This window comes from Mytilus galloprovincialis, chromosome 10 (genome assembly GCF_965363235.1).
Source record: "Mytilus galloprovincialis chromosome 10, xbMytGall1.hap1.1, whole genome shotgun sequence".
In the NCBI taxonomy this organism is placed as follows: Eukaryota; Metazoa; Mollusca; class Bivalvia; order Mytilida; family Mytilidae; genus Mytilus; species Mytilus galloprovincialis.
Genome location: NC_134847.1, coordinates 20,189,913 through 20,206,506, shown reverse-complemented (window position 1 = coordinate 20,206,506; position 16,594 = coordinate 20,189,913). Strand labels below are relative to the sequence as shown.

Below are 16,594 nucleotides of genomic sequence, written 5' to 3'. Positions count from 1 at the left end.
TGTTAATTTATGTATCATTGTAATTTAGTTTAGTTTCTTTAGTTATCTATTCTGACATCTGACGCGGAGTTTTATTGTGCGTACTAGTGTGTTTTTGTTTTTGTTTTTTTTTTTACATTGGATGGAGGTATAAGAGGGAGGGTTGAGATATCAAAAACATGTTTAACCCCACCGCATTTCTGCGCTTACCCCCAGTCAGGAGCCGCTGGTCTTTATTAGTTTTATATGATTTTTAATTTTAGTTCATTTATAAATTTTTGAGTCCGGTATGATGTCAATTATCACTAGTACACATTTTTGTTTAAGGGCCAGATGAGGGACGCCTCCGGTTGCGGTATTCCCTCGCTGTATCTAAGACTCATTGGTGGCCTTCGGTTGTTTTCTGTTCTTGGTTGGGTTGTTGTCTCTTTGACACATTCCCCATTTCCATTTCCAATTTACTAGTGCATGTATTTGACAAGAACAAACATACAAATGATGTACAAACAATAAGACAACGCTCTTATGCACAACATAGAAAATCATTTACATCTGCATAATCATAATTTTTTATCAAATAATTAAGACAAAATGAAATTCTGTTAAATAAAATGCCAAATATAGAAAATAGTTCTATTCCAAATGCGTAACCAATATTCACAGCTGAAAACATTTCAATCAATATTTACTCTTTACATGATTGTTATTTTATCATACTCTGTAATGAGTCAAAATGATAATGTGAGAACGCGAATCATAAGGGAAAATAATTGTCAAATCAAACATACTATTCCTATCATTATGATTTAAGAGAAGAATATAAATTAATATATGGATGACCCAGATAGAAAGAATCAAAATATGGAATTTACAGCAGGTAGTACCTAAAATGAAATAAGTGTACGAATACGGAATGTCGGCCATCAAACATTTTGTAAATTGTTTAAGGGTTACGAAATGTTTTAGATAAGGAGGCTCGAGGACACAAAAATTTCCGCAAACATTTAAACTTTTGTTTTCATTACAATTTTTAATTATTACTTTATTGGTTGTTACTTTATCATATGGTACACAAATCAATCAAAAAATCAATTCGTTTTGGCCCCTGATGACTTTTAAAATGTACAAAATGTCGCCAAATTATCTCCCGTTGTTGCAAAAAATGCCATTTTTTGCTTTAAAATTGAAATATCTATTTTAATTCCTCGGTGACCTATGTTTGTTATTATATTTTTTCAAATAATCTGTAGTTAAACTAAACTGTTGTAAAATTTAAGCGATTTCTGTAATTTAGTTCTTTTTTTATTTCGATAATACCTCTATTTCTCCTATTTGTTCAACAGAAAAAAAGTACCTTTACAAAAATGTATACTTCTTTCAAAGGCAGATTGTGAGCTCAATTGAACGGTGACCCCATTTTTTTATTTCATAAAGTTCATTAAAAAAAACGAAATCCTAAATTAAAAAAAAAGAAGGTTTATACCCGAAAGCCCCCTAAACACTCACCAAAGCAGTTGCTAAAGACAAAACTAAGGTATGCAAACACTTCAGAGAACATTGGAATAAGCTCTTTTTAAGAGGTTTATAGCTTGCATCGAAGTGTTCGATATTCCTAAACCTTGAAGGTTAACTAGGTTATCAAGCTATAGTCATTCCTGTACGTCTGCCGAAAAAATTGTATATGAATAAAAGTTTCAAAGTAAATATTCTGTAAGGAATTCAGATGCGCAAAAAACTGCATACCAAATTTATCTGACTGTATTAATTCCCAATATATCGGTTCTTAACACGTTTGAACATAAAAAGTGCTGCTAAAAAGTTTAAACAGTAACATCAATATTATGCTGTCGTCTTAACATAAAAAAAAAATTCAATGCAATGATATAAAAAAACATACTACAATGCATCTAACAAAATATATCAACAGACATCGTAATGGAAAACTTTAAGTCTCGGTTTGACTGAATGGCTGTAATATGAAGTGTCAGAGTACGGGGAATAACGTACATTATGGTGAATGAAACTGTCTGTGTCTGCAATCGAATGGCCATTCTCCTTTTTTAAAGCACTTGCACTTTTACCACAGAAATCGTAAGTAACTCTTGGAATCTCCTGACTGAAAAATGTATTGAAAGTAGGTTTGATACCAAAGTCTGGCGAAAAAGTTCTCCCAACATTGTCTGTAGTCAGTCTATTTTTCAATAAAACGTCTGTTGGTAATTCATCACTTAGTGACGATACAGTAAATATTGGGCTCGGATATCCTGAAAAAAAGAGGATACAAATTATATGTTATTTCATAATGATAATGTTTACACGGAATTTGCTCTAAACAAATTAAAAGATCATTAAAAAGTTTATGAACATCTAACTCGTACTTAGCTCTATATTTTGCGACTGTCTAGTTTAACTGTGACGCATACTGAATTTTACTTAAAAGGATTAATACGATTGCGAAGTAGAAAACCTGTTTATTAGGTTTATTATGCTCAATCTTTTTAGTAATTTTCTGTATACTGTTTTGTAAACTATCGTTCAATCAGTTTGATTTTTGGCAATGTTAATACTTATATTAGTGGTTTTAGTTTAGGATTTTTGATTGCCCCTTCCTACAAACAAAAATCACAAAAATACTGAACTACGAAAATTCAAAAACGGAAAGTCCATAATTAAATGGCAAACTCCAAAGCTCAAACACATATTTCTGACTTAGTATTTGAATTTTCTTATGTAGAAAATGATCAATAGAGTCTGGTTTAGAGCTAGCTTAACCTCTCACTTGTATGACAGTCGAATCGAATAAAATTGTAAACAAAAAATAAAAATACATAATAATTTCCGTCTTTTTTTTAAACTTGTATTTGTTCGGGTTTTGTAATCTTGAGAACGCTACTTACAGATTATCTCATCTTAAACACTAAAATATTAATATTCTGTGCAGCATATTTATTGTTTTTAAATATAATATCGTATAAGTATGTGTTTATGAAACATTTGTGTTCCTGAGTTCATAATTGTATAAATTTCAAAACATCTAGTCAGTTTGTCTATTTTACACACTGAGGACTTAACAATACATCTTGCACTTCTTCATTTTAACATTTGAAAGCTACAATAGTAGATGAATTTATCACTTAGAAAATTTCAAATGTCCGAAGCGCTTCCCTGTATTAACATTCAAAAGCTACTCATTAAATATAGAAACTTGAAGGATGACACCACGTCAGGTGATATCAGTCAAATCCAACTAAAGTCAATTTTTCCAGAGGGGCTTTAATTTCTTGACAAATTATTAATTAATCAGCGTAGAATTTTATACAAAATAACGTCATATACTTGTGTCAGTACCCAAGAAATAACGACATAGTTGATGAAACATTCATGTAAGTGTTTCTAATAAAATTGAGAATGGAAATGGGGAATGTGCCAAAGAGACAACAACCCGACCATAGAAAAAAAAACAACAGCAGAAGGTCACCAACAGGTCTTCAATGTAGCGAGAAATTCCCGCACCCGGAGGCGTCCTTCAACTGGTCCCTAAACAAATATATACTAGTTCAGTGATAATGAACGCCATACTAATTTCCAAATTGTACACAAGAAACTAAAATTATTATGTACTATGTATTTTTCGTCTGTCTTTTCTTAATTATTCTTATCGTTAAATTTCAACTAGGAATGCGTGTCTTGTTCAAAATCTATACATGCTGATTAGTTAAAAAGAACTTCTTAAAATATTTTCCAGTCAGTCTACAAATAGTTGTGTATGAAATAAAAGAGTTCGGGAGAGTACTATTTATCAGAATTGCTATGTTCAACCAATTTTCTATCTGAATAAAAGGGATTTTTGTTGTGCTAAACAACAAAGCGTGAATAAAATTAAAGCATAATATTAAGCTGTCTGCATAATCAAAATGCTCATGTATTTCTATCCCTAAGTGATGCTAGATTGATTTGAAAAACATTAAATGCCATCTACATCCAAGTTCAATTCTCTGTTTCAAATAATGTTTCAATTCGTTACTAACCTTGTTCTACTAGTTTGCTCTCATTTTTGGGACAACTACGGTTTATTTCATTCTCCGCAAACTGTAATCCATAGCACTCAATCATGGCTTCCAGCGAGCTCCTATATAAAAGTAAAGGAAAAATTCATGAATTTGTACGATAATTCCTCTATCTTATCTTAGATTCGAACTTATCATTTGATGTCAGGTTTGCATTTACATAGCCCATAAGTGGGTGTCCGTGGAAATTATGTGTCTGTTTGTCATCTATACGTTCGTCTGCATATCTCCTTCTGCCAGTGCACATAATCCAGCAAACAATTTTATAAAATCGCATACATTTTTTATATTAGAATAATGGTTTGGAGTTTGTATGCTTAGAGTGTGTATGCTTAGAGTTTTTACTTTTTATAATTTTTTTTATACTTGTTTGGCTTTCTAACTATTTTGATGTGAGCGTCACTGATGCATCTTATTTAAATGAAACGCGCGTATGGCGTATCTAATATTATAAGCCTGGTACCTTTGATAATCATAAGAATAGACATTGCAATTTTTGTGATATCACATTGACAGAAATTGTGATGTATAAATACAGAAATTTATTGAAACAAATACAATCATAGCCACATTAAACAATACAAATGTTACTTCACCAAATGAGCATTTCGGCAATTAACAACTCCCGGTGGCTGCTCACGTTTAAACATTTTTGAGGCAAAAATTTTAAAGAAACGAAATTGCTGATATAATGCAAAAGAACTTTAAGTTTTGCAAAAACTGGATATCAAAATCGGAGTAAAATATAAATTATACAATTTCCGAATTTGCCAATTTCAATGTTGTTTCAACAGCAGATTTCAATAAAGGACAACCGTATTTGGAGGTCAGTACCAATGAAAGTATTAAGATTTTCGCTCTTGAAATCCCGTGTGGACCGACAGTTCACCATCATAAATATTGATCGTAGTAATTTGTGTTATAAATCCAAAATCGTCTAACGTCAACTATGTCTTGCGACTCGGTATGTTATAAACCATACGACATAGCTAATTACTAATATACTGCAGCTGTGCTATTTGAGCAGTCAAATTGCATTGACCGTATATTCATATGTAATATACAGTCACTGACCGTATATCACCTTGTTTATGACGTTGACAATGTGCTTCCGTAGAGTTTTATTTATGACGTCAACAAAACATACAGGTTCGCGGCAATTTTACGTTGTCCGCTCACAATTAAAGAATAACGGTTTTTACCCTAAGTACTTCATTTTCAACATTTATATGAGTTGCAGTATATTAAGAATAACCATACATTGTCTCGAAATATCAATCTGTTATTTGTACTCGGCTCGAAACAGGTAGAAATGCTCGGCACAGCCTCGCTTTCTACCTGTTTCTAAGCCTTGTGCAAATAACATTGATATTTCGAGACAATGTATGGTTATTCTATATTTATCTAGATGATACCGGCATAAACTAAATCTCTAGATCTTGTGCTACAAAAAAATAACATACTGACACCTATCTATTGTTGTAGCATTGTGTTTATTTTTGTTTTATTATTGATATAACGTTGGCGTATACCTCAAATCTCTATTCGTATGAATTTTTAATGTGTCCGAAGCTTTTTATTGGAAAATGTTTGGGTTTTTTCAAACTTTTGGAATGAAATTGGCTGATGTTACAGAACTGTCTTAACTGATTATATCGGTTTAATTATAATAAATAAAAGAAGAATAATCAAGGTTAATTTAGTTGATTATGAGTTAAATGTTCTGTTTATTTTATAAATATAAGATGAGAATAAGCAATTAAGTCATAATGAAACATGTCTTTCACCATCAATGACACGTCTGCTAGCACATACCTGTTTTTCCCGGACTCTCTAAAACCTTTGGCAAACGGGTTTCTGGCTATCTTCAAACGAGTTATCTGTGTAAACAAATATACGGCGTGAATAAACAAATATGTTAGGATTAGAGTTATAATGTATTAACACCTGCCAGGCAGTAGTCGTGGGAATCTACCACACTCTTGAAAAAGTCGTCACTTTTAATTTAGTTATAAAGACACCAAGTAAACATCTAAATTTTGATAATAAAGGGCTATTATGAAATTGTATTACACATGTATCGTGACATAAACAATAACTTTCCCTATGATAAAAAAAAAATTGGGTAATGTCGTCTCTTAAAAATTGAATAAAATGAGCAAGACTTGTGCGAAAACACACAGGGGACGTTAAAAAAAGTTAGCGCTTCTTCAAACTAGATCGGTTATTGCTTAAGGTGAGCAATTTTAGGTTGTAATTATTAAGTTTTCTAATCAGGTGTTTATATCATCAATCGTGCGATAAGTCTTTACATCTAATGAATCTAAACAAATATTATCATAAACAAAACTGATATACCTATCATAATCGCGTACGTTAACGGCCATTGATGATAATGAATGAGATAAAATATGGTATTATTCAAACAAAAGGCTTCAACTTTTGTCAAATAGATATATTTTTGTTTGAAACTTGTCATTTGAAGTACTTTGACATCGTTTGGTATAACTCAGTGGGAATTTGAACCTATCCTTACATCCGGGGTATACTGATAGTTGAATTGATATCAACACTTAGACTTGATAGAGTGTCAAAAGTGATATAAACGACATGTCCTCATAGGGAATAGAATAAACATTACCCGCAGTCTTACTGAAATGTTATCAAGGCAAGATACTTATTTTCATGGCATTGTAAGTTTGATTTCAACTAATGCGTTTGAATGTCCCTCAATTCAGTGTCTTTCGCCACTCTTTTGATGTTTTGATTAATTTGATGTGTACACAATTGGAATGACTAAAGTCTCTTTACTTACAAAAAGTATTGATAATAATTATATTAACTTTGAAATAATATACAAAGTATAAAGTAAATTACTAAAAAAAAGAACTCCGAGGAAAATTCAAAACAAAAAGTCTCTAATCAAATGGCAAAATCAAAAGCTCAGTCAAACAGATAATGCTAGAATATAGGAACAGTTGTCGTCTGTTCAATATATCGTGAAAGAAAAAGAAATGTTCATATATTTACACGACTTTTTTTTATACATAGCTCCTTCTTTCTTGCCAAAATTCAACAAAATATGCTACTCAATAAATAGCCCATCCAACATCAATAAAGGGCGTATACGTTATGCATTAATTTGATTCGGGCCAAATATGTATTTTCACATAAAAAATCAAATAGTGCCTTCGGGGGATTGGAAGCTGGATACTGTACAGGAGAAGTTACTTATATGGTAACCAGGCAGTAATTCCGAGTAGGTTGATATAAGATTTCAAAGCAAGTTTACTTGTTAAAGGCATTTGTAGTTAGGGTTTAGAACCTCTATATTATTCAAAGAGAAAAAGGTATATTTAGAAGTTTTGGGATGTTGTGTTTGTGTCATTTTTACCTTTTAGGCGAACATAATATTTAAAACGATGATATAATTTATCATTGCTACGATGATTTACCTCTTGATTTTGATAGGCAGTAACAGCCATAAAAGATGTCTGCGGAAAGGATGTGACAAAATGTTCCTCGGGAATGTTTTCTATAGATAGTCGCTCAACGTGCACTCTAGGAAGAAATCTCTGCATTGACAATAACGAAACCTGTATAAAACATACAGGGTGGATAAAAAACAATAAAGGCAACAGTAGTTTACCGCTGTTCAATAGTCTTTATCGTTTGAGCGAAACCAAATTCCGGGTCACAAACAAAAACTAAAATAAACACATATGGAACTAGTAATAGTAATCATTTTGGTCAATCTAAGTAAGAGTTAGATATTATATGCAAACAGACACGTAAAATGAATACAATTAGCCGCATTTTTGTGTCTTTCCTCTACTTAGTCTTGTATGATGTTCTAATTTTGGTTCTTTATATGTTTCGGAGTTGAATGTGACGTCCATTTTCGCTGAACTAGTATACATTTTTAGGGGACTAGCTGAAGCCCAACAACGGATTTTGGATTTCTCGATGTTTTGAAGACCCATTAATGGCCTTCGGCTGTTTTCTACTCTTTTGTTGTCTATGATGACGGAAGCGAATTGGTCCTTGTGCTTTGGATTTGGGAATATCATAATATTAATTACAGATTTTATACATTTTCAAATCTCCTGTTGACTATAATAACATTAATGTAACAGTCGATACATGAAACTAATATGAGGAAATAACAAGAACAACGTATATTTCTATTGTGTTTTACCTGACCATTTCTTGATCTCTCGTTGTTAGTTAGTTTTAACCTTTCAAAAGATATGATCTGTGAGTTTAGGAGATTGCCGTCCATGGGACAATCTGGGTGTGAGTATTTCTGTGGTTTAAACATGTTATCACCAGTACCGGATACCATCCATTTGGAACTACAATATACCATAATTATATTACAAATACATGATAAACTTACACAAAGATTCTGTACTATCCCTACTTTTACTCAAGTCTTCCTGAGAATAGAATTAGTCAACTAACCAACAGTACAATCAATATGTGTTGTCTACAATCATTTTAAACATTATTTTGTACATGTTATAACATGTACGAGGTACTTTAGCACATGTTACAACTCGTATTTTTGTATTGTAAATGTTATAACATGCCCAGTAGTCAACACTTCGGTGTTGACATGAATATCAATAATGTGGTCATTTTTATAAATTTCCCGTATAAAAAACTTTGAACTTTTTGAAAAACTAAGGATTTTCTTATCCCAGGCATAGATTACCTTAGCCGTATTTGGCACAACTTTTTGGAATTTTGGATCCTCAATGCTCTTCAACTTTGTACAAGTTTGGGTTTATAAATATTTTTGATTTGAGCGTCACTGATGAGTCTTATGTAGACGAAACGCGCGTCTGGCGTACTAAATTATAATCCTGGTACCTTTGATAACTATGCACAATATTACTGTACTTAATGTATAGCAACTTGTACACGACATACATACTGCTAAAATTTCCAAGTTGTGTTTCAATGAGATGAAACATGGAGATTTTATCATGAAACCGGTAAATAAACAAAACCAAATGTCTATGAATATTAAATATCTCCATAAAAGAGGCGTGTTTTATGAATCAATTGTATTTACAAAGTGCATCCTATACACGGGGGGGGGGGGTAACTTCGATATTTTCTTGGTAGGGGTGTGCCATTTTTGCCTCAAAAAACGTACCCATTTTAATATAACATTCACTGAAATTCAGTACCTATAGTTATATAAATATTTAAGAAAGAATGACCTATACTTATATACAATATTCAGTAAAATATGAGCCATGCTTATATAAGCACTGCTTATATAAGCACTAACTCACCGGGGTTCATTTGGGAACTTATTTGAAAGCACTTTGTTTGAAAGGTGAACTTTCAAATGAATTGATTTAATTTAATATAATAATTGACCATTAATAATGTATGATTCTCAATAGCATATTTATATATGATATGTAGATCATACCCCGCAACAATATATAGTTATCAAACGTAAATGCATTTTAATATAGGATGTCATTAAAAAGGAGGGTCATTTTTATATAAAATCTCGCAAAATTATGACCCATATTTTTGGCACATCCCCGTATACCCAATAATAGGAAGTTGACCCCCCGTGATCCTATAACACAACCTGATAGGGTAATCATGAATAAAAGGATATGCGTCCTTTTTGAAATGTAAGGTTGCTTTTGGTTTTTTTATATTCTAATTTGTCAATTATATAAATGGTTTTAAAATGAAAATAACACTTCATAAATGTAGTGTTTAAACTTTCTGTATTCAATCTTAATCAGAAACGAGCAGACCTTTATATAAGAAATTTAATATATATATATTAAATCATATTTCATTTCAAAATTATGCCTCATAGTTTTCATTGCATGGCACAACTATAGGCTCTAAAGAGCCTTTGACGCTCACATTGGTCTATGTGCATGTCTAACAAAGGACACAGATGGATTCATGACAAAATTGTGTTTTGGTGATGGTGATGTGTTCGTAGATATTGACTCACCCCTGTGACGCCATATTACTTTACTAAACACTCTTGCAATATATCTATCTATAATGCACTTTGCCTTGTAGTTACAGAGAAAAACATTTTGTAAATATTTACCAAAATTTACAAAATTTATGAAAATTATTGAAAATTGACTAAAAGGGCAATTGCTCCTAAAAATTTTGATCATCATGACTTATTTGTAGGTCCTACTTTGCTCTACATTATTGCCGTTTACAGTTTATCTCTATCTATAATAATATTCAAGATAATAACCAAAAACAGGAAAAATTCTCTAAAAAAGATACCAATTCAGGGACAGCAAACGAACAACGGGTTGTCCGATTCATCCGTAAATTTCAGGGCAGATAGATCTTGACTTCATAAAAAATTATAACCCATGTCATATTTGCACTAAATACTTTGGTTTCAGAGTTATAAGCCAAAATCTACATTTTATCCCTATGTTCTATTTTTAGCCATGGCGGCCATCTTGGTTGGCAAGTGGGGTCACCGGACACATTTTTTAAACTAGATATCCCAATGATGATTTTGACAAAGTTTTGTTAAATTTGGCACAGTAGTTTCAGATTACAAAAATTTAAGAAAAAATGGTAAAATTGACTATAAAGAGCAATAACTCCTTAAGGGGTCAATTGGCCATTTTGGTCATGTTGTCTTATTTGTTGGTCTTACTTTGCTGAACATAATGATGTTTACAGTTTATCTCTATCTATAATAATATTCAAGATTATAACCCAAAACAGCAAAATTTCCTTAAAATTACCAATTCAGGGGCAGCAACCGAACAACAGGTTGTCCGATTCATCTAAAAATTTCAAGGCAGATAGATCTTGACTTAATAAACAATATTACCACACGTCAAATTTGCTATAAATGCTTTGGTTTCAGAGTTATAAGTCAAAATCTACCATTTACCCGTATGTTCTATTTTTAGCAATCGGCCATCTTGGTTGGCTGGCGGGGTCACCGGACACATTTCTTGAACTGGATACCCCAATGATGATTTTGGCCAAGTTTGGTTAAATTTGGCCCAGTTGTTTCATTGGAGAAGATTTTTGTATAAGTTAACAGACGACGCTGGACAACGACGACGACGGACGACGGACGCCAAGTGATGATAAAAGCTCACTTGGCCTTCGGGCCAGGTGAGCTAAAAATGTGTTTTTTCATGAACAATCTAAGCAACTTCCTTAAACTTCCTTAAAATGACTAAAATACCTTTTCTGGTCAAAGCTCGACTTTGCCAATTAAACAGAGCGAATTTTGACAATAAAATATAACATCGCCCTATATAAAAGACTTGTGTAGACATTTGTAACGATTCTTGCTGTTTTCAGTTGCAGCAAAGTTCTAATTCAGAATTAAAAACATCACTCCAACTTTAAACTGTCGTCAATTGAACCTTCAATAAATTGACACAAACCTGTGATACACGTATCGGTACTTGTGTCTATCTAGCTGAACAAAGTCAATATATACTCTGTACTTGGATTTGGAATCTAAACCATGAACTTTGCACCGGACTGCAGGAAACATTCGTCTGGAAAAAATATGACAAGAATATAAATAGCAACTGTTCTTGTGATTCAAGTAAAAAGTCAATAGTTTTGTATTATCTATATTGAAATTGACATTCAGTTTTTTTTCAAACCAACTATTCTCTATTGAGCATAAGTTTGTTGTTAAACTAAAAAACAAAAACTAATCATATATATATATATTCGTAAACAAAAATACAGTGTGAAATTAATAAATTAGTTTTATAAATTATTCGAAACAAATTTATTATACCATATTATTGGAGAAAACCTTCGAATTTTAAACTCGTACAATTGCTATCTGTTCAAAATGTAAAGTAACTTAACAATTTAGGGAAGTATTTATTTCTGGCCGAGAAGGCACGTAATTAAAATCATTAATAAGTGCTTAATATGTGTTATATTCTATCATACTCTGCTGTACTGTTATATGGGTATACTTACTTATATGATTATTTGACGGATTGTTTAAATGTATTATATATATATTTCACTGATGTAATTGAATATTTGTAATATTTATATTCTATAAGTTGTATTGCTTACGAATAGGAGATTATTATTATTATGGATTGAAAACAAAATTTTAATATTACTCATTTAATTTCGAAATGTTCTTAATAGCCTATCATTCTTTATGATGCGTATTTTCTGAAACAGCTGTTATAAAGCTTTTGAGTACACTGGTCTCATCTTGTTCCAGGAATTTTCGATTTTTCTGTTCATTTCAATATTGAATTCAATATCTTTCAGGTTAAAATATGGACGGAAAATTTATTTTTCGATAAAAAACGATTTATCAAAAAATATTTTAAACACCTAAGAACAATTTAATGTCCTTTCTTATGTTGCACATACAATGCATGGTCTCCTCTATTTAGTCAGATTGAATGTTCATTTATTTATTCCTTTTAAATCTAGGCTTGCTGACTCCATTTCAAAAGTATTAATCGGGATTGATTCATACACGGTGCTTTGTTATATAAAAATTTCTTTTACATATTTAGTAATAACAATTCTAAATTGAATATAATATTATCATGACAACTTTAAGAAAAAAAATATTTAAACTACAGGTTCCCTCAATGGTGTAAAATTTGAATAACCATCCCCTTTAACCATTTGTTTTTACTATGTTTAAGTTTCAATTTTAATTTCAACAAAATGATATTTTCGGATTTGTTGTAACATCTGAAGTTGCTGCGTATAATATAACAATGGTCGAGAACACGAAAAAACTATGTTTGATACTACATCTTTTTTACAAAAAAAAACAGCACTTGAAAACATTTAACAGAACAGATTATAACGTAATGACCAAACAAATTAAAAGGTCAATTAACATAAAACAAATATATAGTTTACGCGTCTGAAACTTAACAAAAACATTGCTATAAACTTTAACAGAGAATTTATTTGCATGTGCTGAAACTGTTTAATTTCGACAGTATAAGGACAAATAGAAGAGTATCATCAATGTTAACAAGTTTTGGTAATTGTATCCCTTATTTTAATTGGTTGTTTCCTTTAGTCAGTTTTTTTACTGTTTTTTTTTAAATGACTTTTTAACATTACTACCTGTTTCGTTACACTGTTTTTGTTGTATCAAAACAGCTGAACGTTCGATATATCACTCCAATTTTGTTTAAAGTTTTGGACTTTCAAATAATTTGGTTTCGATTATCATGGAAGAGTTCGAAATGCGCACCTGTAGCAATGCAATTGGTACCGTCAATGAAATCAATTGCTTTAATGATCTATATTATTTTGAATATCATTTTTTGAAATATATGTTCTTAGAATACATATATATATATATCATATATAAAATTTTAAAATTCCTGTTAACAATTTAATCTCCTATACATTCTGTATATATATATATATATAAACTCATCATAGATACCAGAATTAAATTTTGTACTTACGCCAGACGCGCGTTTCGTCTACAATAGACTCATCAGTGACGTTCGAATCCAAAAAATGTTAAAAAAAAAAAATAAAAAAAGCCAAATAAAGTACGAAGAACATTAAGGACCAAAATTCCTAAAAGTAATTATTCTATCAATTCTGTTTCTCTTTACCTTCCAGACTTGGTAATTATCATCTCTGTTCCAAGAGCGTGAAATGAATGCCACAAGTCACTCTGACAAAGCTCTATCGAAATGTTTTTTGAATGGGTATCATCTGAAATATATTATTAGTAATAATTAAAATTAAAAGAAATAACAAACGTGCTCAACTCCAAGACATATAGTTCAGTCGTTATATTTCGATGCTCTAAAATCTTAAACCTCGCCAGTATTCATTTATAGAAGGGTTTGCTCAACTCAGAACTTTTAAGGTTACACCCGCGAAAACACTACAACAGTTATATGAAGCATTTTAATGTATTGCACACTAAAGAAAAAATTGACAACGTAACTTATTTAAAAAATTAAGAAAATTAAGAAGCGACAATTAAGGAGAAAAGTAATTGAATGTGAAAATGGGTTCTAATTTCAAACAGTAAATGTGATAGTCCTTCGTAATTCAAAATTTATTATTTCCTTAACAATATAAGAAGTAAGTTTTAATTTTTTGAATCATTTGAATTATATACTATAGTATTTAGAAAACACAAGCATTATACAGAAAGATATATACAATCTTGGTCATTAAACAAATAAAATTCAATGATACATGTAATTATCACAATCTTAAACTCCCCATTAATGTTGAATAAAAATAACCCTGATATATAGGATTAATCGATATAAGGAAATAAATTTATAGAAGGCACAGCTATGTTTGATTCTGATAGGCACAAAACAAATTCGAATGAATGCTGAAAATATACACCGAATTGATATTATTGTCGACAGGAAAAATCGAAAGGAATATTTCCAACTTGCAATCCAATCACACTGGAGATTTTTATTAATACCAAAAAAAACTGTACATATTGTAAAAATATTTACTCATAAGTTGGTCATTTGGAAGAGTTGGTATTATCATTACTTAACTGTATAATAGTCTTTAGTTTTAGGTAAGTAATTATTACGAAATATTATTGTCAAGGTTGGTAATGACTGCATGTAAACTATCGACAACTTGTTTTATGACTTACACAGTGTGGTTTTTTTTGTGTTTTTTTTTTATTATTATTAAGTCAGAAAAAATGTTAATTGAGATATTCGACGATTTCATTTTTGATATACTATTATTCAAATAAGCTCATATAAATTTTTAATGTTAATCTTAATATAATTTTTAATGGTAACATGGGAATTTGTCTCATTTCTTAATTCAATACTGTTTTTTTTTTATTCTTTCCGTTTTTTTCCATATCGCTAATTTTAATAACAATTCCTTCCAGATTTTCTTATTTATATTATTAAAAACACATCTTTAAATATTTAAAGTGATTTAACACCATATAACTTTAATGTTATAATAATAAATTATTGAATTAAATTATAACGTTAAAAATAAAAAAAAATCTTTATTTATTTTTTAATTTATTTTTTTTTTTTTTTTTTGAATTATTGTGCAATAGTTCCAAAGTAAATGCAAAATACATTCTAACAACTTATCATCGTTCACTGAGACGTTTATATAGATATACATTTAATTTATTGACAAACAATGTACTTACCATGAACGATCTGTGTAGAATTATGAACACACTGAGTCCCCTGGCCTGGGACTGGACAGATTTCTCCAACCCCGTCACAAGAATTAGTATTTTGCTTACAGTTTCGCAAATCTAGGCCTAGAAGATTTTCAATGCAAAATGCTTTTGCATTTTCACTGAACATTTTTCTATCGACTTTTTGCGATTGTATCAACGTATATATATTTATGTATTACATGTCTGAGGTGACTGAACAAGATGAAGAGTGATCCATTGGTGAGAAAAGTATAGATTTATTAGACAGTATCAAAGGACGTATCAGGTTTGACTATCAGTGTAAACAGATAAAGAAGCTATCATTGTTTCAATGGTTACAGGACCACGATAGGACATCCCACTGCGAGCTTTTCATCACTAGACTTCACTGTCACCTCAGATAACCCACACCCCAGATAGGACATACTGGCGCTAGACAAAACAGAATAAACATTATAGCAGTAGATAAAAAAAGATATATGCAAATGTAGGTACTTTGCCAAGTTTTTTTTTAACAAATCACGCCATATCTCGTTTTATTCTTTACCTAACCTAAAATGAACTGCTTTTTGTAAAATGATCGCTTTTCCATATGCTTTCACAGATCACAACTAAAAACTTATAAAAATAGCCATAGCAAAGTCAAATTTTAAAATGTAAGAATGTAATTTCCTAGGTCAAAGATGACCATCTGTGTTTTGGGTTATTCTCATTACATCAAACAGATGTCAATTTATGTTGTTGGCCTTCCTTTTAAGATGACCATTCATAGTTTTGGCATGTTTCTGATGGCCAAAAAAGGGACCTTTTGTTCTATAGCTCTCACTGTATAAGTGTATATCTGGTTGTCTCAACAGTTGGCTATTAATCTAGCTAGTATTAGAAAAATCAAGAGATATATGCATCGAATGCAGCACCTAGTGTGTTTGAACTTAATTCGAGAGTCTGTCAATCTAATTTTCTTTTGTATTTCTTTTTCACCAATTTTGAAGTGAGAATAAATATAACAAATATATATATATATGCATATTGTATGTGAACCTATTAATATTCCATTTTACAACTATTTTCAAAGATCTTTTTCTATTCTGGTCAAATAATTGACTAAGAAATCTTGTTTTAGATCTGCGAGAATTATTTTAGCAAACTCTGGCATTAAATTCATGTTAACTTGCTGTTCTTTTAATAAGCTTATGCTTAAATGTTTGCAATTTAAAATTGTAGTACGATCTTCTAATACATGTGTATCGGTGTTGATATTTCCCTTTAATCCAAAGTTGTATACTACTTTATTAGTATATGGTGATCTAGTTATTAACAATTATTACCCTGCAATCCGTCGATACTT

The 16,594-nt window shown here is 30.8% G+C and overlaps 1 protein-coding gene across 1 annotated transcript; it reads right to left on the bottom strand.

Moving 5' to 3' along the window:
* Nucleotides 1-1,770: 1,770 nt before the first annotated feature.
* On the bottom strand, nucleotides 1,771-15,485 carry LOC143047124 (T-box transcription factor TBX18-like). The gene is made up of 8 exons (XM_076220078.1): nucleotides 15,232-15,485; nucleotides 13,679-13,781; nucleotides 11,480-11,596; nucleotides 8,245-8,401; nucleotides 7,502-7,642; nucleotides 5,862-5,926; nucleotides 4,008-4,108; nucleotides 1,771-2,243 (listed from the first exon to the last, which is right to left on the bottom strand). The coding sequence occupies exons 1-8, from the start codon at nucleotides 15,392-15,394 to the stop codon at nucleotides 1,900-1,902; spliced, it is 1,191 nt and encodes a 396-aa protein (XP_076076193.1). The 5' UTR covers nucleotides 15,395-15,485; the 3' UTR covers nucleotides 1,771-1,899.
* Between the last annotated feature and the right edge of the window lie 1,109 nt (nucleotides 15,486-16,594).